The 26,843-nt window shown below is 36.1% G+C and overlaps 4 protein-coding genes across 7 annotated transcripts; 3 read left to right on the forward strand and 1 right to left on the reverse strand.

Moving 5' to 3' along the window:
• The first annotated feature begins 3,598 nt into the window (after positions 1-3,598).
• LOC149942687 (protein Hook homolog 3-like) lies at positions 3,599-8,408 on the forward strand. Of its 3 annotated transcripts, none has more exons than XM_090177022.1 (16): positions 3,599-4,017; positions 4,106-4,191; positions 4,253-4,325; positions 4,386-4,637; positions 4,701-5,171; positions 5,241-5,283; positions 5,355-5,440; positions 5,516-5,680; positions 5,851-5,920; positions 5,979-6,069; positions 6,136-6,476; positions 6,544-6,653; positions 6,723-6,815; positions 6,876-6,947; positions 7,011-7,138; positions 7,587-8,408. In XM_090177022.1, the coding sequence occupies exons 1-16, from the start codon at positions 3,985-3,987 to the stop codon at positions 7,636-7,638; spliced, it is 2,166 nt and encodes a 721-aa protein (XP_090033148.1). In that variant the 5' UTR covers positions 3,599-3,984; the 3' UTR covers positions 7,639-8,408. The 3 variants fall into 3 exon arrangements, with proteins under 3 accessions (XP_090033148.1, XP_090033150.1, XP_090033149.1); XM_090177024.1 differs by having other exon boundaries at positions 3,600-4,017; positions 7,849-8,407; XM_090177023.1 differs by lacking the exon at positions 7,587-8,408 and adding an exon at positions 7,302-7,556 and having other exon boundaries at positions 3,600-4,017.
• Positions 8,093-9,881, reverse strand: LOC149942688 (clavesin-2-like; the record flags this gene model as incomplete). The annotated part of the gene is made up of 6 exons (XM_090179506.1): positions 8,093-8,641; positions 8,702-8,910; positions 8,974-9,207; positions 9,270-9,447; positions 9,503-9,632; positions 9,707-9,881. Coding segments are annotated over 6 exons (1,032 nt in total), but the record flags the coding sequence as incomplete, so codon positions are not given.
• A 688-nt stretch (positions 9,882-10,569) lies between these two features.
• LOC149942689 (leucine-rich repeat-containing protein 40-like) lies at positions 10,570-15,611 on the forward strand. Of its 2 annotated transcripts, XM_090178490.1 has the most exons (15): positions 10,570-10,631; positions 10,695-10,977; positions 11,057-11,251; positions 11,318-11,535; positions 11,598-11,671; positions 11,774-11,903; positions 11,973-12,096; positions 12,160-12,302; positions 12,363-12,626; positions 14,146-14,309; positions 14,701-14,808; positions 14,883-14,996; positions 15,066-15,143; positions 15,205-15,390; positions 15,458-15,611. In XM_090178490.1, the coding sequence occupies exons 2-15, from the start codon at positions 10,833-10,835 to the stop codon at positions 15,561-15,563; spliced, it is 2,049 nt and encodes a 682-aa protein (XP_090034616.1). In that variant the 5' UTR covers positions 10,570-10,631; positions 10,695-10,832; the 3' UTR covers positions 15,564-15,611. The 2 variants fall into 2 exon arrangements, with proteins under 2 accessions (XP_090034616.1, XP_090034617.1); XM_090178491.1 differs by lacking the exons at positions 10,570-10,631; positions 12,363-12,626 and having other exon boundaries at positions 10,643-10,977.
• Positions 15,612-26,012: 10,401 nt separating this feature from the next.
• On the forward strand, positions 26,013-26,543 carry LOC149942690 (uncharacterized). Its single transcript, XM_090179507.1, has one exon. The coding sequence runs from the start codon at positions 26,013-26,015 to the stop codon at positions 26,541-26,543; it is 531 nt and encodes a 176-aa protein (XP_090035633.1).
• Positions 26,544-26,843: the final 300 nt, after the last annotated feature.

The raw sequence follows: 26,843 nt of genomic DNA on the forward strand, positions 1-26,843 counted from the left end.
GCCGTTAAAATCTCCCATCAGATACGCATTTTTGCCCTCCTCTTTAAAACATATCATATCATTGTCCAGGCAGGAGTATATCCTTTCATTTAAAGTTCGCGCCTGGGCGGATTCACCGGACGCGCAGTATACCAGTATACTAAAATAATGGCCGTCGGTTTATCAGACGTAGACCTAATCATAGAGATAGAAAAGAAATAGAGGCATTATTGTATCTGGCGAAGTTGACCGCGAGTGACGACCCCCTTTTCGCCAATGTAGGAAGCTATGAGATGGGCAGATTACATGGCGCCCTCGATGAGCGGTGAAATGAAATACATTACGCCTTTTTGAAAATCAACTGTCATTTAATGTAAACAAAAGAAGGATAGATGGCGTTGCAAATTCTGCCTATCTCCGCTTTCATACATGCGCGGGGGGGGGATGAATTTTCCCGGTCAAAAACAGGGGTGCCTTAACGCGTTAATCTTCCCTCTACTTCTTTTATATCTCTATGGACCTAATTATACGACGGCATTATCGACATCCGAGATTCGATGACGTCAAATATTACGTAGGGTACGGATGACGCAATATCTGTTAAACAAACAGTTAGTGAAGACACAGCCAACTTCGATCACGCGTACCGCGCTTTAGCGGCCCCGTCAATCGCCTGAATTTACCGTGTATATATTTTCCCACCAGGCTTTCGCTACGACCAAAATTTAACGTTAGTCAGATAGGAAAAATCCACAAAAAACAATTATTTTTAAATAAATTTTGAAAAACATTGAATTAAACCGAATGTAGGTTAATATTTAACTAATAGTATAATATTTTTTCATGATTCAAATTTTTTAACGGTGTTTATAAATTATAAAAGAGTTAAACAGAAACCAAGAACATCCTCTAGATGCTGCCAGCAACACAGTATTATTGTTTAATACTCAGTGGTGTAGTCCTAAAATAAAAAGAACCGGGGCGTTACCTGGGTACGGCCAACTTCGATTTCACGCGTAACCGAAGTTGGCTGTACCGGCTGCTATAATTGTAGGTACAACCATAGAAATCTCATATGTAACTAGAATGCTGCCGCCTACGGCCGAGCTTGACGCCAGTTCATTTTGAACCTTCAGCCAATGAGAGGCCGTAGAGTGGTTCTGCCAAGGAGGATAATAATCCTTCTTGATTCTGCTACTATAGTGGGAGATGGGTGACATTAAATTCTTGGCAGAACCACTCTTTGAGCTCTGATTGGCTGAGATCTGGCTATCGTCTGCCACGGCGTTTGGTCCATTTGCCAGTTACACGGCAGCATTTTAGTTACCTATGAGATTTCTATGGGTACAACTTCGAATTTTAGCGTGATCAAAGTTGGCCGTACCTAGGTAACGATTTGACATTGTGATGGTATTTTTCTGCGGGCAGAATTTATAATAAATTCACACACCCTTATTCGAGAAAAATGATTTACGAAATAGAAGCAAGGCGCGCCCTGGAAAAATGAAAAAAGCACCGGGGTGACGCCCTGCCCCGCCCTGGCTCGACCATGGCCAACTTCGCGCGCTCACTACGCTCACACCAGGCGGCCTACCCAAAAGATCAAAAATAGCGAAATTCGTTCTTTGCCGCTACGGAGGCGCTGAAGCCACCTCCGGACCTAACTATTAGCATAGAATCGAATGGAACGATTATGGTTTTTCGTTACTTTAAGGAATTTATTGAAAACTATTCGATATATTCGTCGATGTCAGAGGTAGAGTAAACCTTTTTCCATGATTTACAACCCTTTTCAAAATTTTCTAATTCATTTTTCCCGCCAGGATCGACTATTTCCAAAAGTGCCACCGGCCCGCTCAGGCGCCAATGAAAATCACGTGTTTAGAATGGAATGTAAACAAACCGACATGTGGAATTTTTCATCAAACGTTTTAGTTTGGATTTTAAACTATTTTATGGCAAGTAGATAAACAATTAAACTGATATTTAAAGTGATGCAACTAAAATTTTAGTGTAATGAGCATAAAAAATACTTTTAATATTTTTATGAAATAATTTGTTTGACGTAAAAGTTAATAATTGCATTTTTTCATAAAATTTTAGAGACATATATAGTTGGAATAATAGTGATAATGAACGAAAACACGAATGAACATTGGTAAAAAAAAGTATGAATACTGGTAGAATAGAATGAACGCTGGTAAATATGATTATATGAATACTCGTAGATATGAATGAACACTGGTAAATATGATTATATGAATACTCGTAGATATAAATGAACACTGGTAAATATGAATACTGGTAGATATGAATGAAAACTGGTAATTATGAATGGTAGATATGAAAGAATCCTGGAAAACAATGAAGTATCACTGGTGTATGGTGATCAAAATATGAAAATCCATAATGAAGATGAAAGACCTTTACATTTTCAGAAGTTTTCTCAATTGAGGTTTGTAAACTAGTTCCTTTACTTTCTCAAATCAAATTGTCCTAGTTATGTTATAAACTACGGTTGGTATTATTTTGTCACAGATAAATTTGGCAGATATCGAGGCATGAGGGACATTAAAATTGCAATGCAAAATTGGACACCTGGTAAGTTTCGGCAACACGGGAGCTTCAATATTTTCGCTAATTCTTGCTGATTCTCGTAAATAAGGAAGTGCTGCCTCAATGAACCATTACAAAATCCTTAGGGATATATACTGTCTATGATTGCACTGGAAGGCGCCAACATAGACAGTATATATCTATGGCGCCAATAAAAAGAGAAAATATGTGAGGAGTTCTAGCGCTACTTCTCCCTGGCGGGAAAATCTTATTTTGCAAAAACACGGCGATTGTTATGGCCGCTATAGCGCGGCAGCGCGAAATCAAAGTTGGCCGTGGCTCGACTAAACCACTGTTAATACTTGAAACACAAGTAAATAAATAAATAAAACAAAAAGTGAAAAGAAGATCACTGTAACTTCAGGGTAAATATATTATTTTAACATTTTTTATTAAATAATATTAAGTTAAAATATATTATAAGCGCAATAAATTATAATTTTGGGTTTCAACAAGTTTTAAGCTTTCATCTTTTTAAACCTAGAATAATATTTTATATTTAGAAAGGGCCCGTTTGTAATTTTATCTGACTGAAATTTTTCCAGAAATCATCCTCCTTGAAATCTTTACCTATTTAGTTCCATCTTTTAACTTCAATTATATTAGTTTTAAGATTCTTACTCTTAAAACTAATTAGATTTACAGAAAATACTATATATACATACTATTAATAACGATTTGTTATTATTAAAGATTTATAAATTTTAAGAGATACATTATTTACGCGTCAAAACGCTCTAAACACCTCTACGTGTTCTAATATGGCGCCTTCGCGTAAAAAACGCGTCTCTTTTTCTTAATTTAATATTTATAAGGTAATATTTTTTTAAATTATGAATTATACATAAATATATTGCGAAAAGATAGTTTAACTTACTATACCTTGTTTTTTCTAAATAGGAAAGTGGAAAACCGAAGAAAAAACATTTTTCCGCGATTTCGCTTGTATTCCCTGCCTTTGGCGATAGTAGGTTTTTGGTCGTATGTAGCGCCCCTATCGGGATTATTCATAGACGCAAATTAACATTAGATGCGAGGCGATTTACGGGGCCGCTAAAGCGCGGTACGCGTGATCGAAGTTGGCCGTGGTGAAGAAATAGAGCTAAGTGGCATACTTATAAGCAAATATGTTACATATGATAACACGATTCAAAAGCTAGCACGGCCAACTTAGATTCACTGCTACTTGCACTAGTGGGATTAGAATAGAATCTAAGTTGGCTGTGCCTCAGTTCAGTCGTCATCGGAATGTAGCGAAGCTTGACGGATAGGGATATTTTTGGCATTTATTTAGTTTTAAAAATAGTCTAAACTATAATAATAATTTTGATTATGCCACCATAAACTAACAACCAAATAAATTTTATTGATACCTATTAAATTGTAGAAATGGAAGGAATTGCTGACAGCCTAATTACTTGGGTAAACCAAGGCTTCTCGTTTTTATTTACCTGTATTTTGTAGTAGGTGTTCTTATTGTTTACCTACTTTTTATGAATTTACGTTTTAGGTTAAAACATTTAAAGTTGAAGCACCTCATACCACAGCTGCGGAAATTTGTGACGGTGTTGCTCTTGCTCAGATTCTTTCTCAGATGTATATCTTTTATATGTATTCATTATTATAACATTTTATGAACTACATAGTTTGTTTGTAGTGCACCGGATTATTTCAATCCAATATGGTTATCCAAATTGAAAACAGCTTCTCCTGATAATTGGAGACTTCGAGTAAGCTTTCTATTACTTATTTCAGTAATTCATTTTATATTATTCATTTTCACACCTCAGCAAAGCAATCTGAAAAAGGTTCTCAAAGGGGTATTAGACTACAACATGGAAGTTTTAGGCCAACAAATTATGGAATTTCAAATACCCAATATCAATGAAATTGCTGAAAAAGAAGACCCCACTCAACTTGCTCGGCTTTTACAACTGATATTAGGCTGTGCCGTAAATTGCGCCAAAAAGCAGGTCTATATTGAAGCAATCATGGGTCTAGAAGAAAATGTGCAGCAAGTTGTTATGAATGCTATTCAAGAAGTGAATATTATGTATAAATATTTACAATCTTTTTACTTAAAAAATATTTTTTTTAATAAACAGCTTATAATGACTGAAGTTCCTACAGCCATTGCTCCAGATTCATTCTTAGAGCTAAATGAGCAACTGAAAAGAACCACACACGAATTACGCATAGCAAATGATGCGAGGGAGCAAGTTACAGCTAGATGCCACGAACTCGACATGCAAGTCAATATTTTACAAGAAGAAAAGAATCTGCTTGTTTCTGAAAATGATAAATTAAACGAGAGGCTTAATCACATTGAAAGCCTAGAAGATCCGAGTACCATTGCTGGGCGGAGGTTTCAGCAAATGCAACATAAGCTTAATATACTACAAGATGAAGTTTTTAATCTTGAAACAGTGAGAGACGAATTTAAAGGGAAAGCAGAATTGTTAGAGAAGGAAGTAACAGATTTACAATCTAAAAATGAAGAGCTATCAAAATTCAATGAAACAATGCGTACCATGAAAGATGAACTTGATGTTTTGAGGCATAAAGCTGACAAAGTTGTGAGTTATATTTATCATGTTTAGTTGAAATATTACTTACTTCTGGTCTGTTAACAACTAAATTTTTAGGAGGGCTATGAATCAACAATTGAATCTTATAAGAAAAAATTGAGTGAGTTGTTTTTCCTCAAAAGTTATTGAAGCTGAACAATAACGTTGTACATTACTAATGTTTCGATTTAGTGGATCAAAGTGATTTAAAACGGCAAATTAAGAAACTGGAGGATACAAATACTTCGTACGTCGAAAGAAATATGGAACTAGAAGAAGTATGTGTAATAACTCAAATGAGCGTTCAATTTCTGCAATTTTCTTCTGGTATTTATTTTATTTTTTTCAAACAGGAAATTAAGAAGTTATCATTATTGAAATCCCAAATGGATGTCTTTAAGAAACAGTCTCAAGAACTTAGTAGTAAATTATTCGAAGAAACACGAAGAGCTGACAAAAGTCAATTTGAAGCTAAACGTTTGGCGGAGAAGTTAGATTCCCTGCACAAAGAGAAAGACGTTAGTTAACCAACTCAAGAAGCTCATAAATTGCTAGATTTTCATCTGCTAAGCAGATTCTTGTGTTTTATAATAGCAAAATCCAACAGTTTATGAAGTTCTCTATTTAACTGAAAACACTAGTTGAGGCTTTTAAAATTAAAGGTTTTTCATTTTAAATCCACGTTTAGAGACTAATTAGTGAAAGGAATTCGATGAAAGAAACTATTGAAGAGTTGAAGTGCATGCAAGTGCAAATTGGTATTATAATTTCATTTTAAACCTTTATTTTCATTGTTAATTTTATTTTCATTTTAAGCTAATGAAGAGATGCAAGAAAATGGGTCTAAAAGGCCCGAAGGTATAATATCCGATGCTGAAATTCTCGATGCTGTCAGTCCCGAAATTAAGTATTTAAAATTTTATTGTTTAGGTTTTCTTAGAATTCTAGAATTTTAAGCTTAAATTTTTAACAGGGAGAAGCTGATAAGACTTCAGCATGAAAATAATATACTGAAGCTGAAACAAAACACAGCTGATGAGCAACAAGTCACTTTCTTGCAAGCTCTTTTGGATGATACAAAATCTAGACTTAGTGAGTTTGAATCTGAAAACAGACTGGCAAACCAACGCATTATGGAATTGGAAGGAAACATTCAGGACTTCCAGGAAAATCAGGCAGCTAGTAGCAGCAGCGTTGGAGCCGAGTTGCGAAAACAGATGGGAATGCTAGCTAGGAAGTTTGAAGAAGCTGAAACAGAATTGGATAGGAAGAAATCATCCCTCGATCAGGCTGAGCTAGATATTCAAACCAAAGGTATTTTGACAATATATAACGAAAACTGAGGAAGATCCACCATATTGTTGTGATCCTGTATTTTCAGACCAAAAATTAACAGTATTACAAGAGCATCTTAGCAAGAAAGAAGACGATATTAAGCAGCTCAAAGAGAAGAATGACAAGTACAAATTGTGCTTGGATAAAGCTCAAAACGTAAGTTTTCTTCTTGACATTAAGTCACCAATATATTTTGTTCTAACCGTTTTTACTTTTGGCTTATAGATTGCTAAAATATTGGATTCAGAACAGAGTCCTGATATTATGGTGCTCAAAAACCAGCTACACGAGAAGGATAAAATAATTGCCACCCTTGAGGTATGTTACAGATTATAATCTGTGTTTAACACCATTCTTACTAAATTACGTCACAATTAGCGAGAATCGCAGAAAGAAGCAGCAATGAGAGAGTACGAATCCCAACTTGTCACTTCGGCTTTTTACAATATGGTAAGAATAATAAATCACGGAATTTACATATATAACAAATATTTTTCCTTATACGCGATAAAGAGTGCTCAACTTCAACGTAAAACAGCCGAAGAGCGATTACGTCAGATATCACCTCAACCTCAAACATTCTTATCTAGACAACGACAAGCTACATCAAAACGTTTAAATCTTCCAGGAGTAGCCACTAGGTGAATTTCTTAATAATTACGCTTTCTAATGGTTTAAAGATAATTATCTATTATAACATTCTGCCACATTTTGCTTTACAAACCTTTTTTTCTAGCATGATTTTTTTAAATCTTTACAAAGATTATACTTAAAAAAAAACTTTTTGTCATTTCCATTTTCCAGCGAGTTCTTTGATTATTAAGACAACTATGACTCCATTTCGTTCCTTTATTAATCTGCATGGCCTGCCTTTGCTACAAGATTAATTTAAAAAAAAGTGATGATTTTGATTCCTTCCTTATCTATCCCTTCGAGAAATGCATGTGTTTAACGTGTATTCCAAATACTAATTTTTAAAGGTTGTTTATGATCAATTTTGATTTTTGTGTGCCCTACAAATACATGTTTCATAGTGGTATATATTTTTTAAATTTATTTAAAGTGTGTTCTTTTTTTTTATTAAATTAGCTTAGGTAGCATGAAAGAACTATATACAAAATTTTTTGTGGAACATTTATAAAAAAAAGTGCCTTTTGGTGGTTTTCTCCAGACCTACTTTTTTTAGAAAGTGGGTGATTGAAATGTAGGTCTGTGTTGGGGATATAACTTTGTTATTCATAACTCCTTTTATTTAAAAATATTTAATAATTAGAATCATTTTAGATTTAGAAATATTAATAAAAATTGTGTATAGATAATAAATATAGGTTTTTTTATGGTTATATGATAGGCTTTGGAAACGGTGATGCTTGATTACGAATTTGGAGACAAATGTGTATATATGAAAGGTTTTAGTTCCAAATTGCGTGATGAACAAAATTTAAAATGAAAAAGTACTTAATGATAGGATTATTTGCGGTTTCTGAAAAAAATGTAATGTGATGAAAAAAATATATTGTATATATATTGTGAACTAATGGAATTTACGTAATTAGTATTTTGTCAAGATAAAAAAAGTCCATCTTCAATTCTAGTTCTAGGATCTTTATTTTAAACTGATTGAAATTACATGGTAGTGAATTTTGTATTTAACCGAGTACAGAAGCACTGTCCCCAATTTTCCTAAAGTAATTTTTGTTTTGGATTGGGTAAATTACGTTAAAAAAATAATTAGAAAGATCACTAAAACATCACAGTGTGGTCACAAGGCGTAGCTTAGAAGAAAAAAATTTACAATGAATACTAGAACATTTTTTCACCCTTAATTGTTTTTAATCATTTTAAATTTAAAGCCATTTTAATAAGATAAACAATTAAACATTATAGAACATCCATGTTTTTATCCAATTAAAAAATATATTTGAAATAAGTTAAAATATTGCGTATAAAAATAAATAATCTTTGATAAGTTAATTCATTAACAAAACAGTATATAAATTAAGCAAAACATAAATTAAGTAGCCTCATTTTTAAGATATTATTCTGACATAAAGAAATCTTCGTCTAGTTCTGTACAAGATGGGCGTCCAAGTTCGCTGGTGCCTCTATGAAGTCTTACTGGGCATGTTTCAGATCTTGGAGCTCTAACATTAAAAACAATTTTATAACTAAAGTAAATATCAGTTTAATTTAAGATAAAGCACCTTAAAGGAGAAGAATTCGAACGAGGTTCTTCATTATGTAGAGGCCAAAATATTTGTTTGTCACTGTAGCTGAATGTTTCATCACCTATTAACTGCTTAGCCCAAAATGCATTATTGTAAGGAGGACCTGAACCACCTAATTCAGCTGGTAAGATTTCTCGATGTATATGCAAATGTAAATTGGTCAAGTTGTTCCCATGCATAAATATCTAAAAATATATTTAGATTTTCGTTGAGCTTATGTCCAAAAACGACGATAAGATTGTATTTACTTTTTCTTTTGTTTTCTCTTTTAGAAATGGTTTCATCACTGTTAAAGCTGCCTCAACATACCACGGCTGATTTATAAAATGAATTCCAGAAAATCTGGCTGGAAAACAATCTTGCAAGCCTTCAATGATTAGTTTGAGCAGTTTAGGATTTAATTGGGAAGATTGTTTGAAGCTAAATTCTGTCCAGTCAACAATAATTATGAAGCCATTAACCTGGGTGTCTTCATCTTCTAGCTTAAATGATGTAATTTAGGGTAAGTTTCACATATCTTAAATTTTTTTCAAAGGATACCAACCAATCTTTCCAGAGATAATAATAGGGCTCTATAGATAGAAACCATTCCATAACGCCAGTGGTCCCAATTTGCCGTGAAAATTATTAAAATTCTACGCCCATAATGATCAGGTTGGGGTAATACACCAGGAAAGCCATCGAGCAAAGCTTGTTTAATTCCTATTTCGGATGCTTGAAAGCTAAAGAGGATAATTAACGGTAATTTAGTTTGCTTTTTTACCATTCAATTCTTACGCTTTAAAAAGTGTCCTATTTTTTTGTCTGTATTGAAAATATTGACAATATAAGTTAAATGCGGATGTGATATCAAATTTTCGAGCTCTGAGGAAACGTAAAATAAATGCATCATCTGTTCTTAAGAAACCTTGTTCAAAGAAAAGTGTATCAGTTAGAAATACATTTTTTTGAAAATTATTAAAAACTTAAACGAATAATTACATATATCTGGGCGGCTTGTTATCAAGAGTTTAATTTCTCTGATAGAAATAGCACGCTTTTCGGGAACTTCGTTAAGTTCTGATTTAGCTTTTGCCTGTGTTTGTTCCGTGAGATCCCAACCAAATCCGGCTGGTCCTGAAACATCTTTTACGTTATCCAGCTTGAGTGAAGCTAGTCACTGTAAAAAGGTATACAGTTACTCAGTTTTACCTCTGTAATTTTTTTAACATGAAAACAAGCTTTTCTATCCTGTGATTTTTAATACTTATAACGCCCAGGCCTGAGGCTAAAATCATTAGATACTTCTTTACCATTACTTACGCTTAAAATAGACATCGTAGGCTATAATATACCTAAGTCAAAGCTCTTAGGTGACTTAATTTAAGAATAACCTACGGAATGGAACAATTAAAAAAACTACAATTTTTTTACAGTTCACAGGTCACGTCGTTCACGGAACTTGCACCCAAATGAACCTTATTGAGTTATTTGTACCAAATTGAGTTATTTGTACCAAATCTAATCTAACAGCATGCTAACAGCCAATAATAATGAACAGAGGTTAATTTTTAATACTACCATAATTCTACTTTAGTGCTACTATTTAAAAGAAAAGAAAAGCAGAGCTGCCATACAGTCAGAACGTTGGTACTACATAATTATTACGATTATTATTATGGGATTGTATATATTTTATTACGAAAGATAAAAGCTACTAAGCTTAGGAAAGCTTATTACTAATTAAACAGAGGAATAAAATAATAACACATGCAAAATACGGTCTTAATGAAGTTTTCAGCAGTAACGCTGCTCTATGAACGCAGCTGCTGCTGGCTCAAGGAGGTCAGAATCTTTTATTTTCAAATCGAAACTCCCTACGATAACTTCGATCCGAACCCTTCCGACTGGCAACAGTGAAGATAAGGTCAATGGCTTCTTTTGAAAATTGATCGACCGGAGTTGTTTACATTTTTTGGTGATTTTTCAGACTACTCTAAAAACCTAAAATTTTCTTTAAGAAGTAAAAATTATCAATGCTATGAAGTTTTGTTAATCTCAAATAGCCATGTAGTTGAATGTGAAACCTGAGAGGAAAAAGGTGAAGTGAGGAATACAGCAGTGAAACATGTCAAATAATAATTCACGAGCAAGTGGTATACCTACTAGAAGATCATATTTAAGGAAAAGCTTTTCTGATGGTAATACTAAAAATGGATTGGCACGTTCTCAATCAACATCACATTCACCCGATGGTGCTAATGAGAATCAAGGTATCACTAATTATAGTGTATTTGTGGCTCCATGGCAAACTCTTTGTTTATCGTTAAACTTGTCTCTCAACCAAAATAGGAACGCCTTGTAAATCAAGATCTAGACCACGTTCTTTGCACAGTCCTTTGGATCGTTCTGGAAGCTTTCGCAATTCTGGGAACTTTGGTGCTTGCTTTCAAAAACAAGAGAAACCAAAAGGACTACCTCCAACTACTATTAAACAAGCTCGATTGACAGGCTATTTAAATCTTTCAAACAAAGGATTAATAGAGGGTAAGATTGAATGTTTTCCACCAACCAGCGGAGCTTCAGTAAATCTGATACGTAACCCTTAATTAGTTCCTGATATCGTCTGGGACATGAATTCTGCATTAAGTCAGCCATCTAATAGTAAAGGCAAATTAATGACAGTCTCTTTTGATTCGCCTCTTAATGAGGAGGAAGATCCTGAACGGTGGTGGGACTATGTGGATTTAACCAAACTTATATTAGCTTCTAACAAACTCTCTACAATTCCTGGTGATATTGAAAACTTAGTTTCCTTAACTGTTCTTGATGTGAGTAGACATATATTGAGAAGATTTTAAAATCTAAAAATTTATTATCATTAATTTTTTAGCTTCATGATAATCAAATAACAGCTTTGCCAGATTCTCTCGGTGAACTAAAATGTCTTACTAAGCTTGATCTCAGGTGGTTTCTTTTCTCAAAATCTTCCCAATTTTATTTACAATTTTGCATGCTTATCCCAGTTATTATAGCTTTATTTTAACATATAATGCTTTAATTTCATAGCCGTAACAGACTTAAGGAGTTGCCAGATTGCATTTTTAAACTGACCGACTTAAAGATATTACTAGCAGGCTATAATCAGCTTACGGATATTAATGACGATATTGGAAACTTAAGCGGCCTTGAAGAACTTGTAACTATATAATATGATATGAAAAATAATAAAAGTAATGTTAATTTACGTATTTTTTTCGGTTTCTAGAATTTGTCGAATAATAATTTGACAATGCTTCCCAATACAATAGGATTTGTCAGTCGAGCAAAATTTTTTAATTTGTCCAATAATCAGATTCAATATATTCCCAATGAGATATCGAGCATGAGTGGTAAATTATTGGAAAAAAAATACCATTTGGAAACTAATTTTAATTTCTACTTTAATTCCTTAGGTTTGAGATGTTTAGATTTATCCAATAATTGTTTAACAGAATTAACGGAGGATTTGGGTCTTTGTCCGTACTTAGAACAACTTTATTTGCGTCATAACAAAATTGAAAACTTTCCGGATACACACGAATATCCTGCCTTAAAGGTTAAAATTATAGAAATTATTTACTTCTTATTTATTTTAAAAAATATTCTGTTACGGCAGGAACTTCAACTGGGAAACAATTGCATTTCCTCAATAACTCCAAGATTCTGCGAATGTTTGTTTAATGTTCGAGTGCTTGATCTGAGAGATAATAAATTGAGTGATATTCCGGATGATATTGTCAATATTAGGAACCTCGAACGACTTGACATCACAAATAACAACTTAGCCAGTTTGCCTTACTCAATTTCAACCTTACCACATTTGAAATCATTGCTTTTAGAGGGAAACCCTTTAAAGGCCATCAGGAGGGATATTTTACAAGTATTATAATTTTTGGGTAGATAAGCTTTTTCCCATAAAATTATCAAGATAAGCTGTACACAATGATGCATGGGGAAAGTAAGGGCTCCTTCGCCAGGTTCCTTTTCATATTCTGTTTTCTATTGATGGCATCTGGAAAATAAGCTTTCCTATTGTGTTATAAATGGTGATGGGCTGAAACCAATATCGGTATCGGTTACTGAAATCACAATTTTACCCTTTACCTATTTTTTCCTGATATTTTTAACCCCATTTTCTTAAAAATAAGGATGAAGGCGCTACTAACCTTTTATATTTGCGACCGCGTTTTCTGTTAATGTATTTATTATAATAATAATAATAATTTATTTATAATAATAATATATTTATTATATTAATAATAATAATATATTTATTATATTAATAATAATAATATATTTATTATATTAATAATAATAATATATTTATTATATTAATAATAATAATATATTTATTATATTAATAATAATAATATATTTATTATATTAATAATAATAATATATTTATTATATTAATAATAATATATTTATTATATTAATAATATATTTATTATATTAATAATAATAATATATTTATTATATTAATAATAATAATATATTTATTATATTAATAATAATATATTTATTATATTAATAATAATAATATATTTATTATATTAATAATAATAATATATTTATTATATTAATAATAATAATATATTTATTATATTAATAATAATAATATATTTATTATATTAATAATAATAATATATTTATTATATTAATAATAATAATATATTTATTATATTAATAATAATAATATATTTATTATATTAATAATAATAATATATTTATTATATTAATAATAATAATATATTTATTATATTAATAATGTATTTATAATTATAATAATAATAATAATAATATGTTTATAATAATAATATGACACTGAACGATTTTGGTTAATAATAGTCTGTCGAAGAGAGGTTGCGTTATTGGAAGTCACGTAACTGAAAACTTTCCCTTTATTTCTCTCTTTACTGGCGAAATTACTTCCAAATTAGTTTGTTGGCTATAAATATGAGCGAAAATGGGTTCAAGTCTCAAATTTGATAATAACTAATTATTATGATCGTAAATTCGATAGTCAATTGCCTTGTAGGTCCTTAGCCACGTAATGATTTATATGGTTATTGGCGAAACAGACTATCATTAAAGAACTTAGCTTTGTGAGAATATGGAGTGTCATACTAATTTGTATTATATTACTTATGGTAGTAGTAATTATTTCCCCAATCTCCAATATTGGTAAATTAATCGGTATCGGTATATTTTGAACATTGATATCGGAATTGGTTAAATCACGATATCGGCCAACACTAAGTATAAAATAGGTTTTTCATTGATAAAAATTAGGAAAATGGGATTACCCATCATAAAAATAAAAAATCACAAAGATAAGCCATAGTGAATCTACCCCAAGTAATATAATTCTCCAATTTAAAAGCTTTTTCTTTTTCCAGCGTGGAACAGTTCAACTTCTAAAATGGTTGAAAAGCAGAATGGATGATGATAGCCCCAGCTCTAAGCGTTTGGATATGAACGGGCAGAATGTTCCTACTGAAGCCGAACTGTTGAGGGCTTATGATAAATACAGTTTGAGGAATGCGCGTGCACTGGAAATTTGGTGAGTATTTCATTAAAAACAATAAAAAGGATTAAAATAAGGCAATTGTGAGAGCTCTACTCGATATGCAAAAAGTCTTATAAAAAAAAACCTTGAAATTTTTTCGAATCTTAGGCTTAGCTTTTCGAGTAATCCATAGGCCAATTTTTGCAAAGGCCCTACAATAATAATAATAATAAAAGCATATTTATTGAGGATATCAAAAATTAGCCAAAGGCTAGTTTAAATATTGGTCCTCGATAATTAAGTTAAAAACAGGTGTTGATAGGATACTTGATAAACTCGATAAAATTTACAAAGAACAAAATTTTTAATACTCGATACTCGACTTGAAAACGTAAAATTAATACTCGCACATCCCTAATTAAAATGTTTTATTGGCACTTTTTAGTAATCGGGGAATTCGAAGTTTGCCTCAAAAGCTGGTTGAATTATGTGTGGAAGTGGAAATTGACGTCGTAGATTTGAGCAAAAATGCCTTCACAGACATGCCTGAAACGTAATTCGATGTCTGATGAAATTTACTGAAAATAATTTATTAATTTCTTTATTGCCCCTGTTTTTGAAACGTAGATTAGACCCATTGATGCCTCAAATTTCAGAATTAAAAATGACTTTTAACAGAATAAGTAGTTTTCGTCCTGAATGTGCCACTTTAGCCACAAATCTGGTTTTTCTTGACTTAAGGTACATTTTTAAAGTTTTTTCTCTACCAAATTTTAAAATTTTTATGAAGACAATTGAACGTTTATCTAGAAATAATCAGCTAGAAGACTTGCCAATGGAACTTTCTTCAGCCCAAAATTTAAGGGAATTGACCATCTCTTGCAATAAGTATTTTTTAATCCTTTTTGTTAAAGTTTACTATTTAAGGAAATTTTTTTACTGGTTTCAGGTTTAAAACTCTCCCCAAAGTGATATACAACTTTCTGAAGCTGGAGATATTGTTCGCTAATGACAATAGCATCAATTCTTTGGAGATAGATTCTTTATCTGATTTACGAATGATAGCTACTCTTGATCTAACCAACAATGACATTTTGATCATTCCACCCGAACTGGGGAACCTCAAGCAGCTAAGGTACGTAATATTAGAAAAGGAAATATTTTTTTTTATGTGGTCTTGAACAAATTGACTTTTTTCGAAGGTCTTTGCAGCTAGAGGGAAATCCATTTCGATGTCCTCGTCCTGCAGTTTTAGCTAAAGGAACACCCCATATACTTGAATATCTTAGGGACCGAATACCTCGTTAAATTTTTCATTAAATCATAATTTTTTTCATTAAAAAGTTCAAATTTATATCATAGAAGTTAAATCGAACAATTTTTAGAAAAGGATTTTGTTACTTCCTTAATTTTTAAAATTGTTTTAAAGGGATTTTTGAGGGAGAGCTGTGGAGGGGTTGAATTTACAAAGTTACACTTTGATGATGTTTCGGTCAACTTACGACCCCTCACACCACCCTTTGAAATGTTGTAGTGAAATTTTAGACTTTTACGTTGTTTTTGTTTATAGAATTAATTTAAAGGCAGCCAGCTGTTGTTAATTTTATTTTTGTAGAATTATTAAATATTTTATAGAAGTTAATTTAAAAGCTAGTCTGCTACTTTGATGGATAAGCTTGGATTTATGCGAAAAGATCTGAAATGCTCAAATAATTACACAATATCTTGCATTTAAAATCATCGTAGAATATGAATAGTATGTAGTAGAAGAGTAAGAAGCTTTAATGGAAGAAATTTAATGCTGTGGCATAGCTTTATGAAAAGCAAATGCGAGGGACCTTGAAAGAAAGCTTGAAACTTTACTCCTTTACTCTTAATTCAAACTCCTTCAACACCATATTCAAAATTCATGCTTATTTTTCAATTTTGATACCTGAAAGTCACGCAGAACATTTTTGGCAGCGTCTCTTTAAAAATCAAATACTCCACTACATATATTTATTTAAAATATTGTTAAATGTTAAATAATATAATGTTATATAGCAAGCTAAAGCTTGTGCTGTTTTTTTATACCCAATAAATATTGTTCGCACGTAAAATGATGTGCTTTTATTTTTTCAAATTAAGCGCGCTTTTACTTTTTTTTATCAGTTTCTTATTGGTCTCCCATATAAATTTAATTTTTTACTCGCCTTATATTATAGGAAATTGTAAAGAAGTAATATTTCAGAGAGACAGGACCTGCGTGTTACCGTTTATATAGCGCTCTCAGAAATATTACTTTTTGGCGATTTACTTGAAGATGTTTTATTTAAGCGCCTATTGGTGTTTAACATTAATATTTATTTTTCAAGGAATTCCCATGTTGTCAGATATTTGTATACCGGTGCTCCAAGCGTATCATGACGGCCTACTACACCGGTGGTCTCATAATTATGCCCTAAGCCCGGGCAGGTGACAAAACAGTGATGGGCAGTAGAGCCCTACTACTGATGGTCTCACCCTCGACGCAATCCACTCATCCCGCCGAAAGACACAGCAATGGGGCAACCAGCTTCCACAGTTCCACTTCGCGCACAGCTGTGGGATAGAGAGCGGATGCTCTAGCACCGCACGCCAACACCCTACGTACGTAGCCCAGCCCTTCAGTAAAGGCTCATAAAAAAGAATGACGTGCACACTGCAGCCCACGTAACCCGGCACAGCTGGCACCAGAGATCCCGGTGTGGCTCCAAAGGCTGGGAAAAAGGGTCACTGCGCCTCATACGGCGGACACCCACCGCCCCACAGCAGGATGCCTGGAAGCTCTACGTTACTAAGAGCTGAAACTCAGTTTCCGGCCCCTACCTGACATAAGTTGGAGGTGGATAAAGGACCATTTGACCACAGCTAAGTTCTTTAGTTCTTTAGTTCAATTTTGGCTTAACAAAGGGTCATAGACCCATCACGTCAAGACAGGGGGATTTTAGTCGTGCACTTCAAAGTACGCAGCGAGTGCTTTCCGAAACTGAGCACGCTGTGGGAGGACCTTCAGGTGTTCAGGGAGGGAGTTGCAGTCGCGGACAGAGGACGGCCGGAAGGAGTGCTTTCGCGTTGTGAGACGAAAACCCGGAAGAATGTACGTGGCATTTCGGATGCCTCTTGGGGGGCGGGACCACGACGATATAGTTTTGGACAGAGGTGTAAGTGCCCCACAGACGCCTTCTAGTGGCTAGGGATGTCCACTTGAGGTTGTCTAGTACGTGGGTGATACTGAAACTCTAGGAGAACCCAACGCTAGAGGCGAACCTAGCAGCCCGCCGCTGGATGGTTTCGATTTCATGATTACTGCTGGTGGAGTTTGGGGACCAGACTGCGAAGCAGTATTCGAGGGTAGGCAGAACGTACTTAGTTATACCTAAGGTTTTCGTGGTGAATGAGCAGTGCGAAAAGTGGCACCTTACAAGTCCTAAGGAACGCGCAGCCCGAGACGTTATGTGGCCAATGTGAGTGTTCCACTCGAGGGTAGGCGTTAAGGTCACTCCTAAATATTTGTGGGACGTGACCTGCTTGAGGGGCTCACCGCCCAGAAAGTAAACTGTGGCGTGGGAGAGGTGGTTGTGGAGCGATAGGAATGTGCACTTCTTGGAGTTGAGCGGTAGCATCCAAGTCGCGCTCCAATCCTCAATTTTAGAAAGGTCAGATTGGGGTGTGGCACCGTCTTGGTTAGTGAAAATTGCCCGAGAGAGAGAGCAACATCATCCGCAAAGACGTAGGGTTGAGACCACGTTGTCGCCAAGATCATTGATGTATTAGCCTAGCTGATTATTATTATTATTATTATTATTATTATTATTAACAACAATGATCCAAGGACAGACCCCTGAGGAACACCCGACGACGCAGGATACCACTCCGACTGGGCTCCGGGAACAACCAATCCGAATTTTCTGCCTTCTAAGTATGCAGAAATCCAGTTAAGGGTATGCCCTTTGATACCGTAAGAGTGGAGTTTAGTTTTGAGGAGTTCGTGGGGAACTGAGTCGAAGGCCTTTCGGAAGTCCAGGAAAACGATATCAACATATCCCAGTGTGGCACCGCCCTTATGGGTTACAAGAGCCGAAGCCCGACTCCCCGGTAAAGCAACCAGTTATTGCACACCGTAAATAAGGTTTAAAAAATACACGTAAACAAGCCGTTTATCTACCGTCCATATGTACAAAATTTAAATTCTGCGGCCCCTGAGGTCTGCGCTCAAGGCGATCGCTTAGTTGGCCCACGGCCAACTTTGATCTCTCGCGCTACAGCGGCCAACCCATTCGTTGAATTTCCGTGAGCAAGGATTTTCCCCCTATAAACTGTACGAGATCAGTGCCACGCTCGTTTTTATATTGGATTCAATGCAAAAACTATTCCAAAAATAATATTCCGCTAGGGGCGCTCAAACCATAGTTACACATATCTTTTGCTCATAGGTTAACCTAGGAGGATGGAAATTATGGTTAGGAAATTATGGGGTAGACTGGGTAGGTAGGCTGAGCAACGTTAAGCCATTGAACTGAACATCTAGCGGAAATAGTTTGAACTTAAGAAAATATTATCGTCTGCTAGTTGTTGGCACGCCACGTGTTTTTATAGTTTTTACAATGAAACAGGGAAAAGCGTTTAATTTAATTTCCCAAAAACACAACTATAATGATTTTTACTAAAGTAAAAAAGAGACAAATATTGGTAAATATATATTGTTTAATTAGATATAACAATATTTTGTCACAAAAACCAAACATTTAGCTTCCTCCACTAATTAAAATCAGTTTCCACTACTAAACCAAAGAAAAACCCGTTACTACTTGTTATTTCATAAAACACAACTATAATGATATTTAATAAAGTAAAAAAGAGACAAATATTGGTAAATATATATTGTTTAATTAGATATAACAATATTTTGCCACAAAAACCAAACATTTAGCTTCCTCCACTAATTAAAATCAGTTTCCACTACTAAACCAAAGAAAAACCCGTTACTACTTGTTATTTCATACGTCAAGCAGACGAAACTATATGTACTCACATATATGCCGTAAGACGGCGCTATAGGCTTAGGTTAAAGTTTTAGCTTGAGCTACGTTTCCGTATGGGTAGATGATCCGGCTACATCACCGTGGATCGCCGCGGCCGGCCGATCAACCAAGCCAAGCGTTCACATTCACCGAGTGTCGGGGAACATTCCTACGTACGTCCCCCCCCCCCCCTACCGCGACTTTCAGGACTTCTCGGCGCCCGGGGCACCACCTCACCGGTCCCCCCCCGTCTGAATCCGTCTTTAGAAGGTGCGAAATTATCAAGCCTGGGTACAAAACAATATCACTTGTATACCGTTGGTGCTTTCGGCGAAAGGGTCACTTTTCAGCCCCTCCCACAGGGGGACCTGCTGGTCTTCCCGAAAACAGAGGAGCAGGCTGCGGCTATCAAATCAGCGACCGCTTTCTGAGATTTCAAATTTGGAGTGGTGGGATCCCAGACTGCATCGGAAGTGGCTTTACGGCGGACTATTCATGTCCCAACGGACATTACCAAAGCGGATATAGAGGAGGCCTTACACTCCAGGCAGCAGGCGGTCAAGTCGGTCCGCCGTCTTGGTGGCCGTTCCAATACTTTTCTCATCGGTTTTACCAAGGAATCCATTCCGAGGAAAATCTTCATGTATGGCATGGCTTTTGGGGTTCTAGATTACACCCCTCGCCCACTATAGTGTTACAAGTGCCGGCACTACGGGCACATTGCTTCGGTTTGCAGAACCCAGGTGGCATACGAGATCTGCGCCACATGCGGAAAGGATCACGTCTATGATCCTACTCAGAGGTGTGAAGCGACGGCATATTGTGTCAACTGTAAAGGCGCCCACAGCTCCAAGTCTTCAGAGTGCCCTTCTCTGAAACGGGAGCAGAAAGTATTACAAGTCCGCCGCACAGAGGATGTCTCCTTCAGAGAGGCACGAGCAATCGTCCGTCAAAAGTCATACGCCCACGTAGTGTCACGCCCCAATAGGCTCGGTTACACCCACACATTTTTATATTAAAACCCTAAGACCCCATACAATAATGTAGAGGGCGCCACCTAACTAGCGAGATAAGCTAGCTAGTTTCCCGCGAGACCGGCGACCATATTCTTGTTCCTGGCTCCATACTGAGCACTAGCATGTAAACTTTCCCGAATTAAATATAATCTTTTATATCGAGTATTATCATTTATGGACACAACAAAATGGCGACGGATATGGTATGTCAACACTAAAGAGAAAAAGGTTCAAGAAAACATCTGACTTTTAGAAGATATCCAGCGATCAAACAAAAGGGCGCCGACAAGGCTTAACGCAGCAAAACACCATTGTCTTCAACCACGTGGAACAAGAATCCGGATACGTGAATCCGCTTCCATCGGGTAAATAAATTTACTATTATACGAAAAGAAAACAACGTGTGACAAATATTCGCGAAATTCCTCCGATTATCGTGAGTTCGCAAATCGTTCAGCCAGTGTGAGAATATTCCATGACAGACGACGCAGCACCGGTCAAAATGGCATTGTTTGGACACTTGAACGTTTTCGACAATAAAACTGAGTCGCTTATTTCACGGCATAATGACATCACCGCTCCCGCCAAAAAGAAGGCAATTTTACAAACCGCGCTAGGTCTGGCGACTTACACGTTATTACCCAATCGTTTGCGCCCCGACACCATGGACTCGAAAACGTACGCCGAACTCGTGGTGGCGTTATCCACGCACTTCAACCCGGTACCGCTTCGATGCATCGCGCGCCTGCGTTTTTACCGCCGCAACCGCGCCGAAGGAGAGTCGGTGGAGGCGTACATTGCCGATCTTCAAGCCCTATCGATAAACTGCAAATTCACTAACCGGGACGAGATGATTGTGGATAAAATCATCTTTGGAATAAACGAACCCGCCATGCAGCAGAAATTGATAGCCGAGGAAGATGAGAAAACAGCAATCACGCTCACTAGAGCCACCGCGATACTCCTCGCAATGGAAAACTCCAAACGCAACCTTGGTGAAATTAAAAATGAGGATAAAGAAATTAAAGCAGACGCTAGTAAATCGCATACGTTCGCAAAACACCGACAACAGGCCTAATCGAGGACGGTCCAACTACACCTCTAATAATCCTGGCAATGGACGTTCAGGGTCACGACCTCACGACTCCAGAGGCAAGGAAGACGGAAAAATCATTCCTGATTACAGCCGATGTCTCCGATGAAAAAAAGCGACCAACACAAAGCTAACGCCTGTCCCTTCAAGGATACCAAGTGTCATAAATGTGACCGCAAAGGTCACATTGCGAAAGCGTGCCTCAGCCCTCCAGGCAATGCTAACGAGCAAAAAAAGGTACCACCAAAGCGGGGAAATCAATCGAACAACATAGACGAAACTCCGAAAGACAAATCGGGCTACAATGACGAGTACGAGGCCGACGTCTATCACATTAGCGACGCCGGAAGAACCGCCGACATCGGTACACCAGCCACGAAGGACGTAAACACGACCTCGGTCCAGAATATCCACGCTTCTGACGAAGAGGTTCCGCCTCCCGATAAAATACGACTAAAAGTTAGCGGACACAATGTGTCTTTCGAGATTGACAATGGATCGGGTACACAATGATTCGCGAACGAGATTTTCAAATATTATACGAACATTCCGCGATTTACCCTTTCTCACGTCGACTCCAATCCTACACCGGACACCCCATAGACATCATTGGCCAAGCCAAAGTACATATCAAATTTGGCGCTCGTGAGGATAACCTCCCACTCGTTATAGTAAAAGGGGAGGGACAAAATCTTTGTGGCCGGAAGTGGCTATACTCGCAACTCTACATTCTACCCTCTGTCAACCAGTCACCAGCAGCTGTACACACCATTCGGAGCGGTGATCGAAGTGTCAAAGCGCTGTTGGAAAAACATTCCAATCTTTTCACCTCAGGTATGGGAAAGCTGAAGTAGTAGTTTAAATGAGAGAACTGAGACCGAGGGTATCACTTCCCATAGGGTATCATGGGGTTTCACTGATTCTATGCTGTGTGAGAGAACTGGGACCGGGGAGGTATCGTGGGGTATCGTAGGGTATCGCGGTGAGAGAATTAGGACCGGACTGTTAGTGGGCCATAGGGTATCAGAGAGAACTGAGACCGAGGGTATCACTTCCTATAGGGTATCGTGGGGTTTCACTACCGAGAAGGTATCATGGGGTATCGCGTTAGAGAATTAGGACCGGACTGTCAGTGGACCCTAGGGTATCAATTCTTCGTAAGGCAACGTGGAGTGTAAGACCCTTGATTTTTATGGGGTATCGTGGTATAGTTTTTTTTCGTACGGAAAATCGGTGCGGTATCGAATTTTTGACTAGATATATGAACGGGACACCGTGGCTTGCTTAATGACCAGATTACTATAATCTTGTACAAGATAGTAAAATGAAACGTGCAAAGTTCTGAAAATAAGTATAAAAAGAACGTACTCCTCACAAGTAAACCATCAGTTCATTTGGATCCTCCTCAAGTCTAAGAAGAAGCCAGAATTTTTGAGAAATGTAAATAGAATTTTCCGCTCATAAAACATTTGAAATTTATTCTAAAAACTAATTTTATAGGAACACCGGCAAAGTTTTCCCCATTTCTTGTACCAAGGGAATTGCGGTCACTCCGGAGTGTCTTATCCAGGTTGGTAGATTAGACGGAAGTTCGGACATGACACTTACGGAAGACGAATTCAAACAACTGCGGAGGGAAAGTCATCAAATATCAACGTTCATGGACAACGATTTGACTCCAACCGCCGTTTGGTCTTTTGACGGGTCGGATACGAAACGAGTCGAACTAAGTATTTTTAAAAACAGAAGGGTAGTTGACGTTAGAGAAATTGTGCAAGGTTCTGGAGCTAACTACGCGAAGCGTTACTTGACGAAAAAAGGATTTACCATTACCAATCGTCATTGGAAAGCTTTGTTAGATAAATATGATGAAGTGATGGCCTACCACAATGAAGTGAAACGAGTTTATAGCGAAATTGAAAAATTTGTAATCGAAGAACTTACTATTTTAATAAAAAAGAATTGTTATGGTTGCGATGTTGAGCACCCTTCGCAAACGCAGCACGAGTGTTTAATGGTGGATTGGAACTCAAGAGTAGAAATGCACTTGTTTCACGCTATGAACCAATTATGTTATTCCAAAATTACGTCAAAAATTGATACTTTTTTAAAAGAAGATTTACTTGATAATATTATGGCTCATATTGTATGCAACTCTAAAAAAATATTGTATAAGAGTGACGATGAATAAATTAAAACTATAATAGAAATATTTTGTTAAAACTGCTAAGTCTTTTATTTCGTACGTCATTTTTAGTAATGGATCCTACCATGAAACACCCTTTCACGGGACTCGTAGCGGGACCAACACAGTGTGGAAAATCACATTTTATCGCTAATTTAATTAAGCATAATAAATATTGCATTTATCCCCCACCAGAGCGAGTAATATGGTGCTATACTGAATAGCAACCACTTTTATTTAATTCAGTATTAGAAAGTAATCCATCATTGGAATTTCACGAAGGATTGTTAGACCCTGGTAGTTTGAATCCTGAAATTAGAAATTTTATCATTCTGGACGATTTATTATGTGAAATAGCAAACAATAAAGAAGTGACAAACTTATTTGTACGAGGATCACATCATCGGAACACATCGGTTCTGATTTTAATGCAAAATTTGTTTTATCATGGGAAAGAGGTGAGAACCCTCAACCTGAATTCTCAATACCTCATAATATTTCGTTCCGCTAGAAACGTCTCCAGTGTACTAAATATAGCTAAACAAATATCCCCGTCCAATACGAAATTCGTCATTGATGCTTTTCGTCAAGCTGTACAGAAGCCTTATGGCTATTTATTTATTGACTTAAAACCAAATACGCCAGATGAATTTCGACTACGAACCGGAGTAATACCAGGAGAAGAAGCTGTCGTTTTTGTCCCCAAAGGAAAATGAACAGAACGACATCGAACAGAGTTTCAAAGAATGTTCATTTTTTGAAATACTTATGTACTTGTAATACCAAACAACGAAAAGCGGCAATAGTGCTAGCGGGTCGTGACGCTATCTTGGCGCTGGTGGAATGTTGTATAAATGTCCTCTGTGGGAATGTAAAATTAACAGATGCTCAAAAGAGACGGTTAAAGAAACATCGCTTCGTTTTACGTCATATTTGTGGAAAAATTCCTTTTTCAAAAAGAAGAGATATATTAGTTCAAAAAGGAGGTTTCCTTCCCTTTTTATTAGCACCGCTACTTTCGATCGTTACTTCAGTAGCCGGAGCGGTGATAAGTCGTGCCGTCAACAAATAAATGGCCCGCAAAATGATATTAGTATCCGAAGACGTCCTTCGAAGACTGAAAAACGGAATTACCGAAGAAAAACAAGTTCCCACTTTGGATAAAGAAATAGATTCCATTCTCAATAACGACCATATGAACCAATCTGAAAAACTCAATTTATATAATCAAACGCTACAACGATATTTAATTAGGAATCGTCAACCAATAGAAAAAACAAACGTAAAAAAGACGTGGTATGAAGAAATAGCTTCTGGAATTCCACCTAGCCTTATCAATGATGCATTTTCGTTGTACACTTGGGCTCAGCAAAATAAAAATATATCATGGTCTGAGCTCGGCGAATTGGAAATTGGAGGGCGAGTCGTTCTAGGAACTAACGTTATTGATTTAATTCATGATGCTGTCAGAAAAACAAAAGCTGTTACCGATCCTATAGGCACTAATAACTTTTATGAAACCTTACAAAACAACAATGTTCCAAAAAATATATCAAAAATCCCACTAGATTAAGGATTCTAAATTCGCTATCGTACCGTTCACCACCACTTAACCCATCACAGTGGGCAACGGTGTAATTGTGATTTATTAATAAAATGTGAAGCGTGTGTTGAGAGTATTTATTTAACATCATTATTCCAAGATGGATGGTTGTGCAGAAACCGTAGCTGTTGATGTCGTCTCAAGATTAACCTTTTCTTTTTCGAAAAATCCAAAACTCTTAACCGCTTTCTTAATAGTATTAATATTTTCCCTAATTGAGCTGTTTGATTTCATTTTATGGGGCTATACGTTACTCAATTTCGTAAATAGTACCTATTATGGATGAATTAAAGAATGTTTATTACAACGTAGCGGACTCAGGTGGGTACGTAGGTGTTCGAGGGTTGCATCTTTCCGCTAGAGAAAAGGATATAAAAGTTACTCTGAAAACCGTGAGGAAGTTTTTACAAGATCAAGACACGTATACTTTACACAAAAAAGCCAAGTGGCGCTATAAAAGAAACAAGACCATAGTGTACGGTATTGATGAACAGTGGCAAGCTGATTTAATTGATTAAAAAAAACTTTCGAAACAAAATAAGGGAAATCGTTATATATTGGCTTGTATTGACATTTTTAGTAAATTTGCCTTTGTTGAGCCAGTGAAAGATAAAAAGGGGAATACCATAGTGAGCGCGTTGGAAAAGATTTTAGCTCAAGGAAGAAAACCGAAACGGATGCAGAGTGATCACGGTAATGAGTTTGTCTGTCAAAACGTTCAATCTGTGTTAAAATCACGAGAAGTAGATTTCTTCGCGACGAACTCGGAAGTTAAAGCGAGCGTCGTCGAGCGGTTTATTCGATCGTTTAAATCAAGAATGTATCGATATTTCATCGGGAAAAATACAATGATATACATTGACGTGCTTCAAGATTTAGTTGCAGCGTATAATAACAGTTACCATCGGTCAATTAAATGTAAACCAATCGAAGTGACCTCTAAAAACTCTAAAATGATTTGGAACAACCTGTACGGAGATGTTGACTTTAGTCCACCAGCGATGTATGATTTCGAAATTGGTGACATTGTAAGAATTAGCAAAAAGAAAGGATTATTTGAAAAAGGCTACCTTGCCAATTTTTCGGAAGAACTGTTTCGAGTGATTAAGAGGATACCGAGACAACCTCCGGTATATAAACTCGAGGCTTTAGATTCAGAACCCATTTTGGGAGTATTTTACAAGGAAGAAGTACAAAAAGTGGGTAAAGATCTCGAGACGTGCGCTTTCCAAATTGAAAAAGTGCTCAGGAGGCGACGCAAATCTGATAATTCAGTCGAGTTACTCGTACGCTGGAAGGGGTACGGACCGCAATTTGACAGTTGGGTTCAAGAAGTAGACTTAGAATGAGTTTTTACATCACTCTACCATCCGATTCTTCGCTGAATTATTTTCCCGATAATACTTTGAGCAAATTCAGAGCTTACCTTCCGGAGAATGTTCAGCTGAATGGGTCTTACGAAGTAGGTTTAGCGGAAATAAGTTATCCTAGAACTTGGAACAATATCAAGGAAGAACAGGTAGTACGAGTTGGTACGGATGATATCATGTTGGAAGATTTTAGGTATATACCTAAAGCAAATTTCTCTTCTATCGAAGATTTACTTGAAATGTTTAAATTTGAGAATGAAAGGGTCGAGTTCAAATACC

This window comes from Leiobunum rupestre, chromosome 6 (genome assembly GCF_980474605.1).
Source record: "Leiobunum rupestre chromosome 6, qqLeiRupe1.1.hap1, whole genome shotgun sequence".
NCBI lineage: Eukaryota > Metazoa > Arthropoda > Arachnida > Opiliones > Sclerosomatidae > Leiobunum > Leiobunum rupestre.

What these genes read in the sequence shown, in the direction of transcription:
- LOC149942687 (XM_090177022.1), top strand. Translation starts at nt 3,985, where the DNA reads ATGGAAGGAATTGCTGACAGCCTAATTACTTGG. An exon ending in CTGATAATTGGAGACTTCGA is followed by an intron (nt 4,326 to 4,385) that starts GTAAGCTTTCTA and finishes TTCACACCTCAG; the next exon opens with CAAAGCAATCTGAAAAAGGT. An exon ending in ATCTTATAAGAAAAAATTGA is followed by an intron (nt 5,284 to 5,354) that starts GTGAGTTGTTTT and finishes GTTTCGATTTAG; the next exon opens with TGGATCAAAGTGATTTAAAA.
- LOC149942689 (XM_090178490.1), top strand. Translation starts at nt 10,833, where the DNA reads ATGTCAAATAATAATTCACGAGCAAGTGGTATACCTACTAGAAGATCA. An exon ending in TCAGGAGGGATATTTTACAA is followed by an intron (nt 12,627 to 14,145) that starts GTATTATAATTT and finishes TTCTTTTTCCAG; the next exon opens with CGTGGAACAGTTCAACTTCT. An exon ending in GGGAACCTCAAGCAGCTAAG is followed by an intron (nt 15,391 to 15,457) that starts GTACGTAATATT and finishes CTTTTTTCGAAG; the next exon opens with GTCTTTGCAGCTAGAGGGAA.
- LOC149942690 (XM_090179507.1), top strand. Translation starts at nt 26,013, where the DNA reads ATGTATCGATATTTCATCGGGAAAAATACAATGATATACATTGACGTG.